This window comes from Gadus chalcogrammus, chromosome 1 (assembly GCF_026213295.1).
Source record: "Gadus chalcogrammus isolate NIFS_2021 chromosome 1, NIFS_Gcha_1.0, whole genome shotgun sequence".
Lineage (NCBI taxonomy): Eukaryota > Metazoa > Chordata > Actinopteri > Gadiformes > Gadidae > Gadus > Gadus chalcogrammus.
Window position 1 is genome coordinate 16,022,672 of NC_079412.1, and position 22,747 is coordinate 16,045,418.

At 40.0% G+C, this 22,747-nt stretch overlaps 3 protein-coding genes across 4 annotated transcripts; 1 reads left to right on the plus strand and 2 right to left on the minus strand.

The window, feature by feature from the left end:
* Positions 1-557: 557 nt before the first annotated feature.
* eif2d (eukaryotic translation initiation factor 2D) lies at positions 558-7,436 on the minus strand. Its single transcript, XM_056592121.1, has 15 exons — positions 7,190-7,436; positions 6,835-7,025; positions 6,652-6,735; positions 6,462-6,552; positions 6,264-6,371; positions 5,902-6,182; positions 5,493-5,610; positions 5,355-5,400; positions 5,136-5,242; positions 4,833-4,988; positions 4,460-4,549; positions 4,270-4,365; positions 2,182-2,302; positions 1,925-2,099; positions 558-1,815 (listed from the first exon to the last, which is right to left on the minus strand). The coding sequence occupies exons 1-15, from the start codon at positions 7,243-7,245 to the stop codon at positions 1,748-1,750; spliced, it is 1,788 nt and encodes a 595-aa protein (XP_056448096.1). The 5' UTR covers positions 7,246-7,436; the 3' UTR covers positions 558-1,747.
* Positions 7,437-11,393: 3,957 nt separating this feature from the next.
* fmodb (fibromodulin b) lies at positions 11,394-13,607 on the plus strand. Its single transcript, XM_056592134.1, has 2 exons — positions 11,394-12,291; positions 12,596-13,607. The coding sequence occupies exons 1-2, from the start codon at positions 11,394-11,396 to the stop codon at positions 12,745-12,747; spliced, it is 1,050 nt and encodes a 349-aa protein (XP_056448109.1). The 3' UTR covers positions 12,748-13,607.
* On the minus strand, positions 12,668-21,366 carry csf1b (colony stimulating factor 1b (macrophage)). Of its 2 annotated transcripts, none has more exons than XM_056592147.1 (9): positions 21,167-21,366; positions 18,181-18,294; positions 17,977-18,069; positions 17,697-17,867; positions 17,260-17,464; positions 17,018-17,154; positions 16,103-16,146; positions 15,114-15,180; positions 12,668-14,918 (listed from the first exon to the last, which is right to left on the minus strand). In XM_056592147.1, exons 1-8 carry the CDS (start codon positions 21,362-21,364, stop codon positions 15,141-15,143), a joined length of 1,002 nt encoding a protein of 333 aa, XP_056448122.1. In that variant the 5' UTR covers positions 21,365-21,366; the 3' UTR covers positions 12,668-14,918; positions 15,114-15,140. The 2 variants fall into 2 exon arrangements, with proteins under 2 accessions (XP_056448122.1, XP_056448133.1); XM_056592158.1 differs by having other exon boundaries at positions 12,670-14,918; positions 17,977-18,039.
* Positions 21,367-22,747: the final 1,381 nt, after the last annotated feature.

Here is a 22,747-nt window from a genome sequence, read left to right on the forward strand (position 1 = left end):
TTTCAGTTTGTTTCAGTTTGAGTTCGGTTTATACTTTTAGCCTTGCCTCATCCTCGATTTTGATTGGTCGTTCAAAAAAAGCGCCAATGACGTGAAGCGCTTTTCTTCAAAAGTTCAACTTTTTTCAACGGGGGCGCGCGTCTAAAAGCGCGAGGCGCGTGGAGCGTTTAAACGCTCCGGCCGGCTTTTTAAAAGGCGTGCTGCTTGCGCGTCCTGCCATAGAGAATGCATTGCAGACCGGCGCTCCGTCTTTTAAAAACGCTTTTGGTGGACACGGGCCCTAAAACTATGTTGCGTGTGGTGTTTTAAATTTTTGCCTTAGGTGCCCGGCGGCGCCCTCACGTTTGTGGTGTTCGCCCGACGTACCATGGCGAGGTGATCTCATCGGTGGCCGTGGTGACCATTAAATATCAGTCAGCATGCCTTTGGTTGAAACCGGGGTTACCCTATTAACAGCTGTAGGTAGATCTGATAAGGAACCGTCTACATAAAAACATATGAACAGTTATACGTTTCATGTACAGCCAATAAGTGGAAAATGATTTCCCTGCTTATTCGGCCCACTTCCCAATTGGCCGCATGTAGGGATAAGACCACTAACAGTGCCATCTGTCGGCCAGTTTGAATAGGGATCTTAATTATTATACTGTACGAAATGTGAAACAACTTGAACCAAATTATGATATGCCTAGTTACTAGATACCAATTTGGGTTACAAAAGGACTACTGGGCGCTTCTTCTGCCAAAACCAACATTCCTCATCCCATCAGACACATGAAGGCAAACATCTGGCGGTGCAGCATGCTGCAGAATATTCTTCGGCCTTTGACCTCCTTCCCATCTAATTTCCTGTTTGAGTTGACCCATGTTGTCCAGTGATTCGGCTAAACTGCAGGTTGTCCCTAACCATTTGGGATGGAGGGGGGCCTAAATGTCACGGTCCACGGAGATCACAGCACAACTGCACTCTACGTAGCCTACTCTAGCTATAGGCCTACCCTACATACTACACCGTACGTCTGTCAAATGTGTCTTAGAGAACAAAGAAAGGAACGCATCTGTTTAAAGTGATGCCGCACGCCTTTGTAATAAAACTAACGTACCACGGTTGGACAAACACCACTGGAGACAGCAGATGCTACCTGCAGGTCATGTGCTTGACTGTGCTTCAGGAAGAAGTAATCTGGCCCGATGTACAATTCTAGGTCTTTCTACCACTGGTATCTCTGACAAAAGCATTCCCCAAGATCATTCACAAGGGGAACGTGAATGATTTTTTTAGAAATGAATTAACTCTCCCTGCAGTGTGTGGTTTTAAAGGTACACCAGTAAATCAATATGTGTAATTAAGACTATTAACCGACATATAAATATGGGATTCTCACCCTGGAAGTTTGTATTCTACTCCTGTTTTGGCATGTGTAAAAACAATATTTTGACAAACATATTTTAGAATTACAAAAACTATAGACGATATAGGTATCAAAAGCGCACTGTAGAAATAAATCAAATTCATAAACATTTGAATCACTTCAAAGCTTTCTTGTTATCCGGCGTCATCGCAAAATAAGCTGTTTTTATGACTTATTAAGGAAATGCCAATGCATGGCCAGGAAATAAAACAACATGTAGTCCTTTTATTAGATTTATATGGCACCTTCATGGCATGGATGGTGGTTAGTGGCTATTACTTTAGCAGTGAGCAGATAAACAGATAACATATGGTGTATGTTATGATGAAATGCTGTTATTTCTTCTTCCCTTTCTGAGCTTTTTCCAGGCCTTGGATGTACTTGCGAGGAATATGATACCGATCTGGAAAATATTAAATCACCCAACAAATGACAATTATGTGCAATTTGTCGGAACGCGTTATGTAAACATTTAAAATCTATGTGCCATGAAGAAAAAACAAATTCCAAACCTAGTAGTAAATTGCCAACTTGCTGAATCTGGTTGCCCTGGATCTGAACCAGAACCTTGTCCTTAGTCCCGGGAACCGGATGCAGCACAGCGCTGGCCTGGACTCTATGTTGCAGGGCAGCTGATACGTCTATGGGGTCCAACCCATACATCTCCAGGTTCTTAATGAGCGTTACCTACAGGGTAATTCAGAAAAACGTCATCAAGGAACACTATAAACAAGTGAGAATTAACAGTTAAACATTGGCGCACTCCCACCTTCTTGTTAGAGCCTCGAGAGGCTACGGTTATGTCGATGGGCTCAATGTGGCCTTTCTTCATAATAGGTTGCTGACCGGCAATTACAAACTGGGAGCACTCCTGCATTTTGCTCAGTGTCCTGTGAACAAATAAATGGTTCTGTTGGTTCATAACCTTGCATATCGAACTTTTAATTTTCTATTTTAAATGCTACATTAAAATAGTGGGAAGAGGATTAACATTGTCTTGCACTAGGGCAAAAATCATAATCACGATTATTTGTCTATATCGAGATTGGACTTGACTTGGAAACATCATATTTAGGAGTCCGAGCAGCGAAGCTGCTTGGTCACCTATTGTTTCTGTAACGTTTTTTTTTTTCCTCAAATTCTGTAAAAGTCATACTGCATCCTATACCGTAAATCGAAAACTCTTGGCATTTTCAGGCATGGTTACCAATAACCCCCACTACCCAGAAACCCAAATTTGTGGTACTGCACCCAAAGGTGGCGCTATTGTAAAAAAAATCATGAATTAGGCTTATTTCTCCTCACCAGATTGACATGGATTCAAAGTTCTTTCAGAATATTAATCTCTAGAATCAGATGCATCATGAAACCCTTAGGGTCTTATGCCCTAAAATATTTTACTTTTCCCACAATTTCATATTAAAGCTAAACATGATAAAAAGATTCACAGGCTACAAAAATAGTCAAAAATACACCAAAATCGCAGAAATTGTTTAATTTAGTTCCATTTGAGAAATATTGGCCAAAAAAGTTGGAGCAGTTAGCCCATTTTTCTTATATGACCATTTTATTATTGTATAAACAAACATACGACTATTATTAGGTGGATACTATTTTTATTTTTTTATTTTTTTTTACAGTTCCTTTCCTTGAAGTTTAAATATGATTCAATTGAACTAATTTAAAAAAAGGTAAAATAATGATGAGACCAATTAATAATATATACATTTAAATAGCATAACAAATCAAATACAAACAAATACAATAAAAATAAATACGATCAACTATGTTGTAGTGCACTTTAACAACCTACCCAAAATAAATAAACATAGGGGTTAATAAATAAACCTAATAAATAAATTAAACCAAAATAAATAAGATAAAATATGTTTCCACACTACACCACGTCTGAATTAAGTTGTGGGGACATTAGTTTAGCCCTCAAAAGGTCCCTGCCCGGGGGTCCTACTTCTCCAAAAGTACAGGAACTTTAGGGGTGGGGCTTGCACTGCTGAACATCTCTTTATGGTTGCGTTCTGCATTTTCTTTTACAGTTCTCTTATTGCATCTATAGTCGTTCACTAACTACATTAATCTAATTATCACTTTCTGTTATATGTGTTGATCATTCATCTTGATAGCCAATGTTCACTTTCAGTTCAGGACCTAAATACAGGCTGCTTTTGATTACAAGCATCGTGTGCAGTTGTATGGCAACAGTTTTGTTTTGGATACTGTGTTCCTCTGAACGAGCCTACTTTTAGTTATCGACCAGGGAGATAACCTCATAAACCAACGTCTCCAACACATTGATACATTAAAGTATGCACCATTCGTTTCCAAATATACATTTGGATTAAAAAGCCATCTCCATAATAATTGAATCTTCTAAATCTGAAATTTCGATGGGATATTTTGATGAAAGTATGGCTCATATTCACTTGCTATATTAGGTTCAGGGTCTATTTCACTGCCGTATCTTATCAGAAAATTCTGCATTTTCGCGTCGTAACTGATGATAACAACAGACGCGATCTTTGTGTAATTTGAGTGGAAACATGACTTTTCTTTGCTCGAGCCAAACTTAACATGATTGAGAGTGAGTGAGTGTGGGCTTGAAATAGGGTTGATACCCCACTGCTTTAAAAGGAAAGCTGTGCACAGGATTTATAACCTACACAAGTCATTCTTGCAAAAAGGAATGCGGCACAATAATCGTTTTATCTTAATTATCTTGTTTTCATAATCGTTGAAAGTCAAAACTCATAATTTAAATCAAATTTTGATTAATGGCACAGCCCTATCTTTCATGTCTGCTTTCTTGAGAAAGAGTTAGCGTTGTTATAATTTGTCTTACCTGCTAAAGAGATCGTCCCACTTCAGAATGCTGACCTCGTGGTACTCAGACTTCTCCAACAGGCAGTCACATAAAATAGGGTTTATGTGGACATAACTGGAAGGGGTAAAATATACACAAACATACATTTCTGCACCTGGACTTTCCTCAAATAAAGATCCAAAATATATATGCATTAACAACCTCTTACTTTTTGTTATTTTCATCCACCAGCTCGTTCGCTTTGACATACTCAGTTATTATAGTCCTAACTTCACCTGGCTGGAGAACCGTTCCTTTCCTTGGAGAAAAAAAGCAGAGATTTATTTAAACATTGTTTGATAGCAAGGCACAATATATTGCACACAAATCAGAAAATAAAAAGCCCGTCCAGAGAATATGACATTCTAACAGCTGAGGCCCAATGCAAGAATTATTTCATGATATGATGTTCAATAATTCAAGCGTGTGTACAAAGATTTGGCCAACACAATGTTTTCACAAGACACTACAGAATAGAATTGCGATTACACGGCTATGGCATGGCTCTAGATGAGGTCAGAGGGCCCAAAAGCCCAACACACCTCTTGTTGGCCTCTCGAAACAGCGGCTCCACGCGTGCCGACACAGAGTACAGAATAGTGATCTCAGGGGGATGGTAAGTCTTCTCGCCATCCTCTGTCATCTGCACAGGGTCCTCCTCCACATGGGGCTCGGCAGGGGCCCGGAAGGAGCGTAGACTATAAACCACGGCCGCATCAACAAAAACAACAGGACAAAGCTCAAAGCATGTGAAGCAGTCACACTTAAGACAAGGCCAAGAAGTTTATGGGCGTGAAACCAAACAGTGATATATTGTTGGAGAGATCTTAGGGGGCTTTGCTCACACTGGGTTCTTCCAGTCCACTTCCACCAGGCTCTCGACTCCTTTGGTCAGCTCCTTCACGCGCACCACCCGATGCTGCTGCTGCATGGTCTGCAGGAACTTTGACAACTGCAGAGCAAATGTGCACACACGCGGTCATATACGGTGGCCTTTATTACAAATCGTTTAAATAAACCATCCTGCATTTCAAAGAGGAGTCCTTTCTGAACGCCTACTGAACCTTTTTGTAGCTGGATTTCTTGATGTCCAATTGTTTGCCGTTTGGACTGCAACAAACACAAAAAAATAAAATAAACAACAAATATTCCGTGCGGCGTTGCCGCTATGGTTAAGATGAACGCCGTTCTCCGAGCCATACCAGCAGGGGAACATGTGGTTACGGAGGAAGGAGCTGGTCAGCAGGGGGAGCTCGGACTTCTTCACCTTGCTCTTGAGGGCGTGCAGGAAACACTGCAGCAGCAGGGCGTCCATCTCGTCTGTGGAAGTGGTTAACGTGGTCAATGCATTTGGAGAGGAGAGAGGGAAAGCCATTCGTTCTTTTATGGGGTAACACGATGAATCATACATACAGGGTCATGCATATAAATATTTATAAAACGTCCCCTCCTATCATAATAACGATCATAATAATACAAATACTCAGTGTCTGTTATATTGCATATATAAAATGTGACACTTTTCTATTAAATATGTCAATGCAATTCTCATTCAAGACGTGATGCTGTATGCGTCATGTGCAGGTTCAAGATGCAAATGTGTACCTTTACCTTGAGGAGATATCTGCTCATCTAGGTTAACCTCTTCTTCCTCTTCGTTCTTGTTCTCACTCTCACACTTGGTCAGTCTGAGTCCTTCCACTTCAGCGCAGGCCTTCTCTGTCTCCTGGTCAACCCCTTGCCCATTAGGACAATCAGATAACTCTCCCACATTTGTCTCTTGCTCCTCACCACCCTCTCCTTCCTCATTATTCTCGTCTCTGTTCAAGACTTCACCTCCAGTCGTTTCAGCATCCGAGATCAAAGCAGGGCACGATTTATCTCCATAAGCCCTGAACAGAGAGAGATATGCCACATGCTTCAGATATTTTGTATTTACTTTGAAACTATTCTATTCACACACAAGTTCTTACCACAAGTTATCCATGAATGTGTGAAGGACAGACACGCCTCTTCCTTTCATGCCTGCACTGCACATCTCTGCAGTGGACATGGCAGCAATGCCCACAGCCATCGGTGCCCTGGTAACAAGGATGTTCCATGCGATGGAAGAGTCAATGGGACTTAAGTGTGATGACGGACTGAATATGTGTGAGGGTGTGTGGACTTACTCATTGCCTACCACTTTAACAACACAGCACTCGCCCTGTCGTACTTCAGGTAGGCCACATGAAGGTACTACCACTCCAGGTAGCATCAGATCTACGGATAAGAATAGATGGCCCACAGCCATTGTGTTCATATTGCTGTGATTGCACTGTATTCATTCTTTTTGAACGTCGTTACAATTGAAAGACTTACCTGCACCTCCAGCTATCTTTTGAATCACAGGTGCCCATGTTGCAAATGATGGCAAAACATTTGGGTATTGCCAAAGCATATACACTAAAATATACATAAAACATTTCAAGATGTTATGCTGTTGGCGACACATTGCTTTCGTTTTCATTAATTCGAACAATCATAGTTCAATCAGTGTTTTACCTGTGGGATAGAGTCGTTTTTCAAGTTCAAAGAACAATGGATTTTTATGAAGAACATAGAGAGTAATTGCATCTCCCTTGTGAGCATAAACCTTAACTACATTAATTTCTTCTTTGTTTGGGACAACTTCCGACAACTCTGACTCCGACAACAAGGGAAAGGCAGTTGATACATCGACTTTAAGCTTTCTCCTAGAGAGGATGGGGAGGAATGACAAAGAAAATAATGAAGAGAAAGATATCTCGATATTTAGATAATTAACATGATATTGAATACCATATCAATTCAAATAAATATTGAGTACGTTAGATATTTTGAATTTAAAAAAATATAATCTGACGCTATAAATACTAACCTGTCTGATCCTTTGATTACTGTGTTGGATTTGACACGAAATGCCTTTGTAAACATATTGGCAAAGGTAAAACAACTATATTTACTTTCACTTATCAAGCACTTAAATTCAATGACTTGTAATTAGCCTAGTTATTAATTAATGTGCAGCTATGAACTGAACTCTCATGTACTGAACGGTGTGCCACAATGCTTCAAAAATGCATTATTATTGTTCGGCACACAATATCAACCGGTAAGAAACTGTGGACTCTCACGCTTTGGTTCCGCCTCTCGTATTATTTTGGTGGTTAAAGCGGAGTCTTATTATATACCGGTTATATGACGGAAACTTGTCACTGGGTCAAAAACGAATTAACTACGAAAGGGACATGTGATCCTAATTCAAAAATACCCCGTTTCGAAATATCACTGCTGAAACTATAGCCATTTATCCCATGAGAATAATCGGATTAGGCATTCAATTTAAATTAAATTAAATGGGAGCAGCACAGGAAAGAAACATTTTAAGTCTACTTGAATGTATTTTATTGAAGAAACGGTGGCATTCAACCTTAAAATATGAGCCTGTATGTTTGTGTTTGTGTGCGTGTGCGTGTGCGTGCGTGCGTGCGGGTGCGCATGTCTTCAGGCTAATTTGCCCTGTTTGGCTGCCCATTCATATTCAATTGAATGACAAATGTATTTTTCCATAATTTGTTGAATGCTGCTAATTCCCTAATTGAACAGGGTAATCTTGAAGATAACAACCCTATTTTATTCTACTCTGACAAAATATACCGTGTATATTTTGTCAAAGGGCAGTAGATCACTCCCATCCATGCCCTTAGTCTCGGGTTACAGTCAGAATACAGGAACAAATAACCCCTTTCTGGGGTCCAGAGTCCCCCCCTGGGGTGTGTGGTAGAGTTCACTCCACCCACACAACAGCACTCTGTGACTGGTGCGATGAGCCCAATGGAAGGCAGCTTGGAATGAGTTCAGCTGAAGCTCTATTAGCTGCTGGCAACCACGCAGCTTATCACTAGAGTATAGTCCCACTGGAGATGAGGTGGAAACACTGATGGCATCACAACTCCTGATGGTTCAATGCAGTCATTGTTAAACATGTCAGGCCTACATGAATTGTGTTAAGTAACAAATAACCATTGAACAATATATAAACGATAAGGGCCTTGCCAAGAAGGCAGACCTGGCCCACAGATAAAGGCATCAACCAGGAAGAATCTACAAAGTTTTGGAATTTGTCAGATCAAGATGATTTAAATTCTACAAGTCTCACACAGAGTTCTAATCCATGGGGAACATTCCATGGAGTAGCCTGTGTGCTGGTTTGTTCTTTACTGCTCCTATCAGGGTCTGGGTTGGGTCATGGACCGCTTATATTTGAGACAGATGCAAGTTGGCATTCAGAGAATGAGGCAAAGAGTGCATGAAAAAGAGATCATATGTTTGTCATAATGTGCTGTTTGTCTGACTCCATCATTGATATCGTATACATAACGAATAGTTTTTTATTCAAATAATAATTCAAATAAACAAGTATTCGAATAAACAAGTAAGATGTTTAATGATATCATTGGCAGCTGAAGCTAAACCATAAAATGTTAATCCTAAAATGTCTGAAGAATTGGTCCCGAAGCTCTTATTATCCATTTCGATTGCTGACCCTTTTTTTCTAGGCAGACTTTTCTCATTAAATGCAGGTAAACGCCTATTGGATTTTCATTTGAAGAGGAGCAGCTCAATAACCAATCTTCTTTATCCAAAAGCTCTTCTTTGCCAATACGTATTAATAAAAACATGTTTTATGTTGGCCTGAATATTAGGATTGTGCTATGATCTCATAAAGTACCCTCCCACCATCCTTAAATAACACTTTAATAACTTCCCTATAGAAGCAACATCTCCGGAGTTGTAAACTGTGTTCGACTTTTTCTTGTAATTATTAGCATGCGTGTGTTGGCGTGTAAAAGGGTTTTCCCTTAGCACCATTGGAAAATATTTGCCGTCTGATGTCTCTGATGTTAAGCCTTGTGTCCAGGTGTCATTATAAAAAAAAAAGCAGTTTACTTAAAACATAGTGCATGTTATTATTGTTGAATTGCCCCATATTAAATATACAAATATTGTTTTGTTGTCTTAATTTTATAACTAAACTTTTGCACTTAAAGCTAAATATTTGAAAAAAAAATGCCTCTGAAATACAGCTTGTTGCCTCACTTATCCGTTCAGTCACCTTATGTTCCCTCTTTTTGTCTGTCTGCATCTGTCTCTCTACCTTTTCTTTCTGTTTTGTATTGTTTCTGACAATACTATTAACAGTTTTTTGCAAAGTACATTTAAATTTCATTATGTTTACAGCGATTTGAGCTCCTTTCACGAAACCAATATCCAATACAATGTTATGAGAGCGATAGCTGCTGGACCCAAGAGCAGAACACAGAGACACGACAGGAGTTGGAGTGACGGTGAACAGGCCTATTGAGTAAAACCAGTAGTGAGGCAGGAGGTAGGTTGGAGAGTGGGGCATATCAGGCTGGAGGGAGTGAAGACTGCAGGCTGGAGGTGACGATCCAAAAACTATAGGCAAGAGAAAACAAAGGTGAGGCACGAGAACTCAACAAGAGAAAACACTACAGAGAGTATACACTGGCGCCAGGAACGAGTAACTATCACGGTATCACGAAGTACGATTTGGCGATGACTGCAGGGAAACCAGGTGTATTTGAAGGGGAGTTGATGAGTTGATGCAGGCCAGGTGTGAGCAGTTGAGTGGCAGGCAAAGCACAGAGACAGACAGGGGGTGTGACCCACACAGGGGGAGAATACACAGCACCACAACAGGGGCCATGACAGACAATTTGTATTGGCTTCGGCTTCGGTGCTCAGTCGTTTTAAGAAAAACATAGAAAGGCCAATGGAAGAGACGAGGTATTGGACATCAATATGGACATGTATCCATATACTTTTAAAAAGGCAAGAAAATCTGTAGAATCATGCTTACATTACGGTATCTTTTGTGATATGGAAGAAAGTAAAATATTCTAGAGTCAAATGGAAATGTGATTCCATATGTCAGCACATGTAATGCAATTATGTTGCTTTCTCAGTGTATGTGCATTCTTGGTTAATTCATTGTAAAGAATGGTTCCACATGTGTAGTGAGGAGCCAGTTCCAATATCCATTAGGCTAGGAGGGCTGCAAATTGAAGATAATGACATCACGATTCAATGGCTTTCAGGTGGTAACTGAGAATATGACCGCACGAGAACGCACAAAACAGTGTTGCCCCAAGGTCAAAAAGCGGCAGAGATAGAAGCAGTTGTTTTCATTCCAAAGAAACATATTTTCTACAAAAACATGCTGAAGCTCAGATGGTGAATCATTGTAATCATAATCATAATGATGAGGATTACAAGTCGACTGCACTTTAAGTCTTCAGTCCTGTCACAGTTTCCAAAGAGGCCACCACTTGAGGCTGAAGTGCAATTGAATGAACGAACGAAAAACCCATAAAAAAATTCCATAAATTCTGCATAGCTCAATAACCTGCACATTTTGAGCCAACAAGAGCGGCCGTGTTAATGATAAGGCAGAACAGAGACAGAAGAAAACAAGGTTGTTAAATAGCAGATGTCTGCACCAGGCCCCAGATGGGATTGATATATGTACATGGCTGGAGGTAATATGATGCAGTGTAAGCACTACATACAAGCAAAAAATGCACGGCTCTTAATAGGACAGACTTGTCTCCACCTCCACCTCATCCCAGACTGCCGCTGGGATGAGGTGGAGGTGGAGGCGGTAGGGGGGGTGGGTATTTAATGCAACACACCATTACATCTTAGTCAGTTGTGGAACCCAAAGCCTAAGAGAGGAGAGAAAGCGTGATCACAGCTGAACAAACAACTAACAACAAACAACTGTAAGTATATACTTTTAGCAGAGTTTCCAACTATATTGAGAAAGTAGAGAAAATTACCAAATCTAAGCTATGAAATCAAACCATAACAAATCACAGATCACAAATTGTTGTTTTTTTCCAGTTGTGAGCTACTTATGAGAAGGTACAATTTATTTTCCTTTGTCCTCCTCACTGCCCACTCCCCTCGTACCTCACCCCGACGACCTCACCCCACCACCTCCCATGGACCTCACCCACTCCATCCCCGCCTGAATACACCTTCCACCCCTCGAGATCATGCGGGCTGCGGGGCTCCTCTTCATGGTGTGTCTGGTGGACCTGAACTTGGCCCAAGGGGTCAACCAGTTGCAGTGGTTGGCCCAGCTGCGGGGCCGCTGGCACCGGCCTCAGGCCCTCTGGGCCAACGGCCAGGACCAAGACTGCCCCCTGGAGTGCGACTGTCCCGCCAAGTACCCCGCCGCCATGTACTGCCACGGCCGCAACCTGCACCACGTGCCCTACGTCCCCTCGCACATCAAGTACGTCTACCTGCAGAGGAACCATATCACGGGCATCCAGGACGGGGTGTTCGACAACGCCACCAACCTGGTCTGGCTGGTGCTGTTTCAGAACCGCCTCAACTCCGACAAGATCGGGAAGAACGTGTTCGGGAAGCTGAGGCAACTGGAACGCCTCTACTTGGATCACAACGAGCTCAGCCGTGTCCCGTCCAACCTGCCCAAGTCCATCAAGGAGCTCCGCCTTGGCAACAACCAGATCTCCAAGATCCAGGCAGAGTCCTTCGAGGGCATGACCGAGCTGGCCAGTCTTCAGCTCCACGCCAACGCCATCGAGGACGTTGGAGGGGCGTTCAAGGGTCTGAAGTCTCTGGCCGTACTGGACATGAGGAAGAACAACCTTCGCGAGATGCCCAAGAGCCTTCCGGAGAGCCTCCACCAGCTTTATCTGGGCTCTAATAAGATAGAGAGCGTTCCTGCCGACTTTCTGAGCATGCATCCCAAATTGCAGTTCTTAAGGTTGAGTAGTAACATGCTAACAGATGAGGGTATTCCATCCAATGTGTTTAATGTGAGCACGCTGGTGGAACTGGACCTTTCCCACAACAAACTGGAAAGGATCCCCATGTTGAGCAGGGACCTGGAGTACCTCTACCTAGAGGCCAATCGTATTAAAGGTAGGTTCATGCATCAGTTTAAGATTTTTGATTATTCATAGTAATATGCCATCTCAATATAATTATACCAATAATTCTACTACTAATAATAATATACGACCATTAATACAACTACTACTACTACTACTACTACTACTACTATTAATCCTACTACTACTACTGCTAATAATAATAATAACATTGATAATAATATATGGCAAGTAACATTTAGCTTTTTCGGAAAAAAAGTTATATATAAAAAAATGCCTTTACAGATCGACAAACCATTCCATGTTTCTCTTTTTCCCCTTCTCTTTACTTTCAGAATTCTCTTTGAGCAGTTTTTGCAGTGTGGTAGACATGACCAACTTCTCAAAATTGAGAGTGCTGCGTTTGGATGCAAATAAGATTAGTGCCAGAGACATTCCAACTGAAGCCGTCTACTGTTTGCGCCTTGCTGCCTCCATAAATGTTTAGGATCTTCTATCATATCTCATCAATTTATCAATGGAGATATGTCCCAAGGTAACCCGTGCCTTCTATAAAAGCCTCTATCATAAATTGATTTAGAACCACGTTACGTCTATTTCGATTTTGAACTGTATCCCAGTTGTGTTTTTAGATGTTTTCTGACTTTGTTTTTCTGTTTTTCTGTATGCCAGATGAAAGCCATAACTAAATAAGTTAAATTAAGTGTGTTATTCACAAAATCCTTATCAAATGTTCATGTCTTCCCAAGTTAAAATGTCACTAGTCATAACTGATTATGACATGGTGAGGATTATTTTGGTCCCTTTGCTTCCATCCTGTGGAGTAAAACAGTCTTACAGCAGGAAAGGAATGAACTGATGATTCTCATTAGCGTGTTTAAAGGGAAGAGAAATGTCTTGTGAAGGCTACTTTCTGTGTTTTAAACATCACTCACAGCTCTTTTTCATAATTTCACAAAGTATCTTCAATAAAACGGTGAATTGTATTTCCATTTAAAGAATGTAGCGTAAAAGTAAACAAATTAATCGGTGTACGATTATATATGACAATAACTATTATGCAAATGTTCATGTTTTTCTCTCACTAAATGAAGTGACCATGTGTCTATGCAAATATGAAGCATGTGTAGAGCCCTTGGATAACACCATCAATATAAATATCTGACACAGCCAAATGTTCTCTTTGTTGTGGTAAGCCTAAACTTAAAAACAGCTGTTTCACAGCTCCCTCCAAGTCAGAAAGGTAGAGAGACAGAGGAGAGAGCGACTGAGCAAGAATTGAAGAAAAAGGAAAGATAGAAGGAAAGAAGAAATCAAGAAAGGAAAACAAGAAAATAATAGCTTTCTTTCAGAACAGTCTTAACTGTTTTTGGGAAACTTCCAATTCTTTTTTTTCGCAAATAGTTGGGAGCCATGACAAGGGTGGGTTGTTTTCTGTTACACAGATGCCTTTAATCTGCTGCAGGAAAATAATAATAGAAATTAAAAATAGATCACCAAATTAAAAGTAGAAAAATTGCACATCAACTATACTTTTATTTACAATGATCAGTAGTAATCTTTGACGTTTTTTTTACAATCCACTCCTCACATATTTTTGGACTTTCGAGGGATTTGTATTGTGACAGGGATAAAATATAGGCTTTAGGCCCCACACATGCACATGATCACATGTAGCAGCCATTTCCACAAAAAAGGTCAGGGATGTAATCCTCTGGGATCCACATGTCATGCTATCACTATGAAAACAAAACAGTTGTTACGCAACATAATGCTCACCTGTCTGAAAGACAGCATTATAAACCCCTTTATCCTTTAAGTATCAGAAATGCCACATTCCATTATTTTTTACTACCTTTAATAACATAATGTATTGTTGCCAGGCTTTGATCATGGTTTACGTAATCCAAAGTATTAAACATTTAATACAAAGTTGAATCATATGTTTTGTTTTCTTTCCTTATAGCCAGAATGTTTTTATTGTTACCCAGAATCTTTTTAAGAGGAGGATGCCTTGGTTAACATTATTTTTGGCAGGGTAGGCCTCCTAAAAAGGCCCACTCTTTTGAAGTTTGGCTGGAGCTTTGAGAGTCTTATGAAATGGAAAGTTAAACCAACAGGCAATAAAAGGATCACGACCTTAACCAATCCACTAGTGTTAATAGATCGGATGTCTCAAAGGGATTTTGTTGGGTGTCACATTTCATTCCCACTGTTATCAAAGCGTTGCAGTGGTGATTTAATATGGATTTTTAATGCATCAATAGATTATTATTATACAGACAATTTTAACATATAATAAATTAGTGATTGAAACATTTGGGAAACAGCTTTAACAATAGATAAGAAAGTGTTTATGTTACATATGATAGACACATTGTTCAACATAGATAACTATTGTAAAAATAAATATTTTGTTTTCTCAACTAAATAGAAAAATATAAGCCATGGATACAGCATAAACATTAATATACAAAGCACATTATTCTAAATAAAAACTCTTGCTTCCACTTAAAGCCAAGCTCTGATGACATATGGTTCAGATGGTACATTATACATATGAAAATATGTTAACTCTTGTGTCCTTGATGATTAATCAATCGAATGTCCACCTTCATGTGTTCGTCATACACTGCTCAATTCATGTGCTGTCATTGCCTAATGAAAAAATAAAATGTGAATACACTTGAAACAGATTAGATTCATGAATCCCTATGGGTAGGCATTTTTGAAAAAGTCAACTCGATCTTTTTCAAAGTATACAACAGATATTCCCACTGCTCTCTTCAGGCCTCCCTCCAAAACCGCCCACCTGAAACAAATAAAAAATGCTTCTAAAAATGTTGTGCCTACCTTTAAGTTCTGGGAGCTCCTCCATTATCATGCCTCCAGAACTGTGGTTTGCAGCTCTCTGCTGAATCTACACACCAGACCAATGGAAGAAAAAGGGGGTGAGTTTCTGAACAGAGAGGATGCCTGCCACTTTGAAATGAAACCAAAATAAGACATTTTAACTCTCTGTCATGGGTAACAAATATGGTTTAGGATTTAAGAACACAAATTGACAAATTGTCTTTTTCCTTAGCGCTTATGGTTGGTGTACTGAGAAATAAATAAATTAGTTCTGTGCAGTTAAACGGCAACAAGGTGTCTCTGTTGGGATTGTTTCTTATCCAAGCTGTTTTCACAGGTTGTTACCACAAAATGCTTTCTAAGTGGCCTACAGGGGGGAGGCTAGCAGTGTTAGCTTGCAGCAAAAGCAACATTATAGCTGTCTTCTGCCCAGGAATATGAACAATATACATATACTCTGAGATATACAGAAAACATACAAGAGAGTGCTTTTGAATGTATGGACACTACATTATTGCAGTAAATAACACTTTACAATATGTGTACATTAATTAACCATTTATTAAGATTAGTTACAGTCATACGTATTATTATAAAGAATTAGCATAAGGGTTAGGGTAACTTGGTAAAGGTTAACCCTAACCCTATGAAATATTGTATGAATGTTTACATGAACATCATAACCTTATATAAAGTTGCAATGTGTAACATTGAGCAACGGTTAACCAGATTAGCACTAAACTCATGAATCTCTCGGGAATATTTAGAAGGAGCACTTAAAGCTAGGGCAGGCAATTTTAACAGTCAACTCGTTTTCAAAGTATATTAAAAAAATCCCTAACCCTCCCTTCAGGCCAACCTCAAAAGCCACTTCCCAAAAACAAAACAAATAATGGTAATAAAAAATAAAAATACCTAACCCTAACCCTCACCCAAACCCTAACCCTAACCCTACCCTACCTTTAAGTTCCTAGAGATAGGCTACTCACATTATCATGGCTCCAGGTCTGTGATCTGCATGTCTCCGCCGAATCTACATACCAGACAAATGGAAGAAAAAAAGGGGTGAGATACTGAACAGAGGATGCCTGCTACTTCAAAATATTTTCTGACATTTGAACTCTGTCATGCGAAAAAAAAATGACACAAATTGAAACCACTCTTTTTCCTTCAAGCTTATGTTTAGTATACTGAGAAATCCGGATTCAATTATTTCTCTGCAGTTAAATGGCAACAGTTGGTTCTTTTTTCATTGTTTCTTAGCTCCAGTTCCAAGCTATTTTCATAAGTTACCACTGAATGCTTTCAAATTGGCCTACATGGGGAAGGCTGAGCAGTTTCGATTGCAGTAAAGGCATCATTAACAGCTAGTTAATGTTGTATTCAGAATGAAAAACCTCAATAACAGAGTTACGTCCACTCTTACTGGCTGTGCAACTGTGTGACGCGAAATTGTTTAGCTCAACTTGCTGAGTGGTGTGAGTGGGAGGGTTTTTTGGAGTATTAATAGTAAGATTATTGTAAACAAAGAGAGAGGGAAGGGCTGGCCAACATTTTATATTTGAAGAACATATCAGTAATTGGATTCCATTTCATGGATTTAGTTTTTGAAATCACTATCGATCGATGACTAGGCCTACTGATATTTTTAGCAAATTTTAAGCGGCATGCTAGATTGAATGTCGTTGCGCCTTAAACATGAATACCACTAGAAATCATTAACACCATTAGAAAATGATAACTAAACCATTATCTAACTGTTAATTAACTCTAAGTTAATGCTTATTAATGCATTCAAGTGTTACAAATTGACAACAACAATATTGACAACCCATTGGTCTGGTTAGTGGGCTGCACAGTCAGAACCTGCCAGAACGCCGTCCTTTGCAGAGATTGTGCCGTACCTTTTGTAAGAACATGTAGGAGAGGAAGAATATAATCAGAATTCCTCCGCAGATGGAAGTGATTATAAAGCCAAGTTTATAAAAATCTGTTTCCAAACGTCTCGGGGACGCGTTCATTGAGTACTTCTCAGCCCTGTCTGTGGAAAGGTAAGATCACAGACGTCCAAGGTTATTGAGGGGAGGAGAGGTGGAGAGGCATTGCGCACCAAAGCGCAACGTGAACTAAACGTGTGTCACCAAACCTGTTGTAAAGTGGACGGTGGGCAGGTTGGTAGGTACTTCTGTGCTGACCACAAAGGCCACAGTGTATTCGCTCTCACACTGCCAGTCTACAGGCCCCTCCATGGTGGTCATAAGCTCCCAGTAGACAGACAACACCTCCAAGGCCCTCCTAAGTGCTTCGAGAGGAGACTGTTGAAAGGACACTTCAAAACTTTCTGGTTTGTCCTAAGAAATCATTTAAAAAGGGGAAAAAAAAACCATGATTTGATTTCATCATTGTGACATTATCATTTTACATTGTTCATACAATGCAATTATCTTTGAATATCAGGAAAAACAACCACAAGAACAACAAATAAAAGGAGTTGTTTTGTTTGAGGAGTCATATTTGAGTAGCTTGGAATCGACCAAAATAGGTTTACGAGGACCATTGTTATATTAAATATCAGGCACCTACCTCAACTTCCTCGTTAATCTGAGGAACACATTTCTGAGAGTAGATGTTGAGAATGAGCGCCCTCAGAGACTGAACGTAACCCTCGTTAATTGAGCCCCTGCTGTACTTGAAGTGGGTCGCAAGCAGCTCCAAGATCCACGGTAAGGCCGCTTTTACAAAGCAACATTTGCTCTGTCGGTGGTTTAGAAAAAAACGAAAGCAAAACGAAAAAAGAGTTCTTCGAAGGCAGTCAATAACTTTGTTCATTTTCTTTATCTTAATAAATGAAAGGGCACCTTACCAAATCCTTCCGCTCTATAAATGTGTAGGTAATCATACACCCACTACTAAACTGGTTATCCATCTGTGGAAACAACAGGGGCTCAGTCGTAGACTACAGAGAAAAAAAAACATACACACCCAATAGTTCAACCCGGCCCCGGGACGGGGGGAGGGGGATGAAAATGCCATTCTTCAATGCCGGCTGAGTAATTGAATCACATACCAGGTGTCTGAGCGTCATGAGGTGCTCCCTGGTTATGGAATGTCTGCAGGGGCCGGGCACCTCACCCATGGTGAGGGGGAAGCTCAGGAACACAAGCACACACAGACAATTGACCTGCAACGCACAAAGAACAGCGCATCGGCATGTGGTACCAGATGTACAAAGGGGGGATTTTCATCTTGAGCGGCTCACACTATGTATTTGGAGTATCTTAAAGTATCATATAATACTACTATGACCTACAGCTGTGGGGGAAATCTGGTGTATACGGGCGAATAAGTGATTGTACAGATCGGTTAGAAGGATGGTAGACGTAGGCCTAGCGTGACATAGACAGCCACGTGTTGAGTAAGCATGCGCTCTGCTCTACGTCTCCCTAAGCCTCCAGCAGGGGTCCTATAGGCCCCTGCGATGTATGTTGTGAAGGAGGCAGGGGGCAGGCCCTTGGGGAGGTGTGTTAAGGCCCGTTCCATCAGACAGCTACCCAGGGCTGCCTGGTAACAGCTCCTGGCGTCTCTTCTTCCTGATTGACATGCGACAGAACCTTATGGAATGTGGATAATAAAGTACAAACAAACTCACTAACTCATGCGGGGAGATCTCTCTGGACCCATTCATAAACCCTTGAATAATGCCCTTGAATAGCTTATGTATGAGGGGACTCGGACCGCTTCCAACACTAGAGTTCGCAAGTCTTTCCCCTTAATTTAACAATGCTGCTTTTGCTGTCTGATTTTGGAGATGGAAAGCGGGGACAAAGGATTTCTTTGAAACCAAAGAGGAATTCAAGCAGAGATTGTCCCATTCTATATACTGTGCTTCGGTTCTTTCACATAATGTGTGCGCTCTTCAACAGCTATTGCTTAGATGTTGAAACCAAAATGTCTGGGAGCCAGTCTCCTTCAAAACTGACATGCTATTTTGATTTGCCTCGATCTCTCCCTTTCCCTTTCTCTCTCTCTCTCTCTCTCTCTCTCTCTCTCTCTCTCTCTCTCTCTCTCTCTCTCTCTCTCTCTCTCTCTCTCTCTCTCCCTCTCTCTCCCTCTCTCCCTCTCTCTCTCTCGGATTTTGAATATTCCATTCTGTGTCAAATTATTTGTTAATGCTTTAAAATATTTATTTGCAGAACGAAACCAATGTTAACCATCACATGTGTCCTTTCTTTGTACCATCGATACTAAGAAAGGAAAGTAACACGTGTCATTTGTAAGCAAATCTGACAAAACCTAACCCAAAAACCTAACCCTAAAATCAAATATTTTAGTGCTTACATCAACCTCCACATTTCTACTAAAACAATAAGAATATATACCATAGGGGTCTCTACAACTGGCAGTCAAAGTTAAACGGAAAGCCCCTCCCCGCCACTAACTTTATCATTTATGATTTGAAGGCAACTGATTTTAGATTAACTTTATACCTATTTACTGAATAGGTAATATCCTAATCCAAAATAGGTAGGTCTACCCCTTAGGCTTTCCTTATCAAGTTGCGTCCTTCTTGTGGGATGAAAGTAATTTTGATCACAACCAAGCATACCTGATTTACACTGTGGTTAAACTTTCATACCAGCACAGTTAGCTTCATAGATAAATATAACTTGGTTGGAATGCGCCATGTCACCATCAATTATTGCCATCAGCTTGAAAAATGGCAAAGCCTACCACACAGAATCGCATACATCCTTTCTTTGTTACCATAACCTCGACAAGCGCTTTGGTCCGGTTTGTTTGGTGTTGAAGATAATTATTAATGACATAAATCCATATCTTTCATGTGACACTCCCCAACACTACAGTCCAGCTGCTAAATAGGCTGTTTGATAGGCTGAACAAGACCTGGATGTTAATCCAGAGCTGATGGTCCTCATTTAACAAGCATGAGGCTGTTGTAGACCAACTTGAATGTGATGGTGTATACTGTCTGCAGTGGACAGAATCTGTATTGTTTAGGCATTATTGGTTATTGTTACTCATGGAATGATAAAGTAATGTTAATCGTTTTTCGCATTCATTATTATTACACATTATCTATAAGAATTTATTGTCAATGTTTATTGATGATTTTGTAATTGCAATCTTACTGCCACAGTGATTTAACTATTGAGACACATTTTAGAGACATGTGGGCACGCTGATTAAAAAAGGCAAGCGATACACTTTCAGGTTACTTGAAATATGTAGTTATATTACATTATTAGAACACTTGGAAACATGAAGGGTTTCGCTATTGATCTTTTTAAGTACATTTAATCTTCTTTAATACTAATAATAAAAATAATAAAAAGGTAAATTGTTCCAATATTACTACATTCAAAATAACTTCATCATTGCATCCTTAAATGTATAAATATGTTGTTGAAATATATATTTGTATTTTAAATTTGTCCCTTTCTCTTTCCCTACTACTACTAGTCCTACTTATACTACTAATTATAGTAACAGAAGTCTTAACTGTTGTTGAGTGATACCACAGATTAACTTTAACTGAATGTAAAACACAACTAATAGGACCAGGACAAGGATAAAAAACATGGGACACAAAGCTCACATTAAACCACAACATGATTTGCTTTTCCCATGATATCCAAGATATACTGTCCACATCTAAGTCATCCATAGCACTATTTAACCAACCTGCACTTTAAAGGTATGCCAAATCACAAACACAAACACAAATTAAATTCACACACACACACACACACACACACACACACACACACACACACACACACACACACACACACACACACACACACACACACACACACACACACACACACACACACACACACACACACACACACACACACACACACACACACACACACACACACACACACACACACACACCAAACTCAATTAGAAACACAAACACAGATACATAAGCCTAGCCTAGCCTAGTCATTCACATGTAACCTCCAATGTCTTAAAATGTTCTCATTGACCTTGTGAATAAAATATTCTGTGAAAGAAGTTTCCCTTACCTTGGTTTTGCTCTGAATCAGGGAGGGCACCAGGCTGGTCATCTGGTATATGTTTGGCAAAGAACAAGAGCAGACTCCTCTGTCACACACATTGAGGCAGATAAATGCGTTTTTTGTATTTAGTCCCACTCGTGGTGAAAGGGAATGCTGCGAGGCAAAACTGACGATACTACATCTCATGCCGATCACCCCAAACATAATGTGCTCCTCCTGCAGACTCAGTTTGCATAGAACAACTCTCCCTGCTTATGGTCCAGCCTGAGACCGCCCACAACTCTCACGTGCTCCACAAATACAATAGTTTAGCTGGGGGCCTTAATATGTGTCTGGGCTTTTATCCTTTAGGTTGTTAAATAAAAGCCATTTTAGGGAAACACATCTACAATGTTTATAGTGATCTGTTGTTTCAGGTCACAATGCAAGACGGAAAATACTATTACACCGCCCGGGGATAGAATTTCATATTTTCCACATTCAAACAGTTATGTAGGCCTATCTCCCGGCAGGCCATGATATACGATTTGGCTTTGAATAAACCACATGGATGGTTTCAGATAGCAGTGGCTAGTTAAATAGTGCTCATTAAACAGTTTCTAAAAATCAGCAAACCGTAGATTTGGACTCGGAGAATTATTGGAAAATAAATAAAAGTTGTGATGATCAGTTTTGTCTCCATGCATAACCCTTTTTTGTTTTCTTCAAAGTTCAAATCAAAGTTGGTCTTTCGGGAAACAAGACGCCCTGCTGTTAAATAACATCTGTTGAGAACCTTTTAATCAATGCAAGCTTAGGGATACTGCAGTGTGGAAATCCATGAAATTTGTTGCATCCACAGATGGACACAGGGTGGTCTATTGGTGCACAGGCGGTGTAAGTTAAACTGTGCATGCAACCAAAGATTTGTGGTATGTTATGTATTCATACAAGAAGAATGTAACCTCGCTAAAAAAAGATTTTCAACTCCATTTAAACTCCCTTTTAGCTAACTACTGTGTGTTCTCCTTGCAAAGCAGCTCATCTTGAAATGCAGAACTATGTATCTATGACCAAATCGTTCATTAAATCCTAATTTAGGATTGGGACTGCTGAACATTTCCCTGTCGTACCAAACACGTCGTATTTTTTCATTTGTTTGAAAGATTAACCCTTTCTTGATCCTATGATTTACCTTTTCGAACGCAAAACATCGGCGGATTATGGTGGTCAGGATCCCCTTGGCTACTTTTTGTGTGGCCTCCTCAAGCTCTACCAGAAAAGACGTAATGAAGATGAAGAAAATAATATTACATGGCTCAAACGCACACAATGGGGACACACACCCACACACACGCAAACACACACATTGAGTGAGCCTTATGTAAACAGCAATGGCATAGAGAAAGTTTTATTTTTTAATTAAATTAAACATGGCAATGACATGTTAGGAATCTTCTCATGTTGCACAATGCTAAGAACTGTCAACTGTCATGCCAACAATGTGGATATTTCTAAACATTTACATACTTTGCAGATTGTTTGGATTTGATGTAAACATTTCTCAAAACCTTTCTTCACAACAACAACAACTATCCAAGAACATTT

Bases quoted from the DNA above. Each gene is read 5' to 3' on its own strand.
- eif2d (XM_056592121.1), bottom strand. From the start codon at position 7,245: ATGTTTACAAAGGCATTTCGTGTCAAATCCAACACAGTAATCAAAGGA. The intron at 2,100-2,181 runs GTGGGAGTGCGC...ATTACCCTGTAG, and splicing joins CTCGAGGCTCTAACAAGAAG to GTAACGCTCATTAAGAACCT. The intron at 1,816-1,924 runs GTTTGGAATTTG...AATATTTTCCAG, and splicing joins AGTTGGCAATTTACTACTAG to ATCGGTATCATATTCCTCGC.
- fmodb (XM_056592134.1), top strand. From the start codon at position 11,394: ATGCGGGCTGCGGGGCTCCTCTTCATGGTGTGTCTGGTGGACCTGAAC. The intron at 12,292-12,595 runs GTAGGTTCATGC...CTTTACTTTCAG, and splicing joins AGAGGCCAATCGTATTAAAG to AATTCTCTTTGAGCAGTTTT.
- csf1b (XM_056592147.1), bottom strand. From the start codon at position 21,364: ATGTTTGGGGTGATCGGCATGAGATGTAGTATCGTCAGTTTTGCCTCG. The intron at 18,070-18,180 runs GTATGTGATTCA...TTTTCTCTGTAG, and splicing joins TCATGACGCTCAGACACCTG to TCTACGACTGAGCCCCTGTT. The intron at 17,465-17,696 runs GTAGGTGCCTGA...ATGATTTCTTAG, and splicing joins AGATTAACGAGGAAGTTGAG to GACAAACCAGAAAGTTTTGA.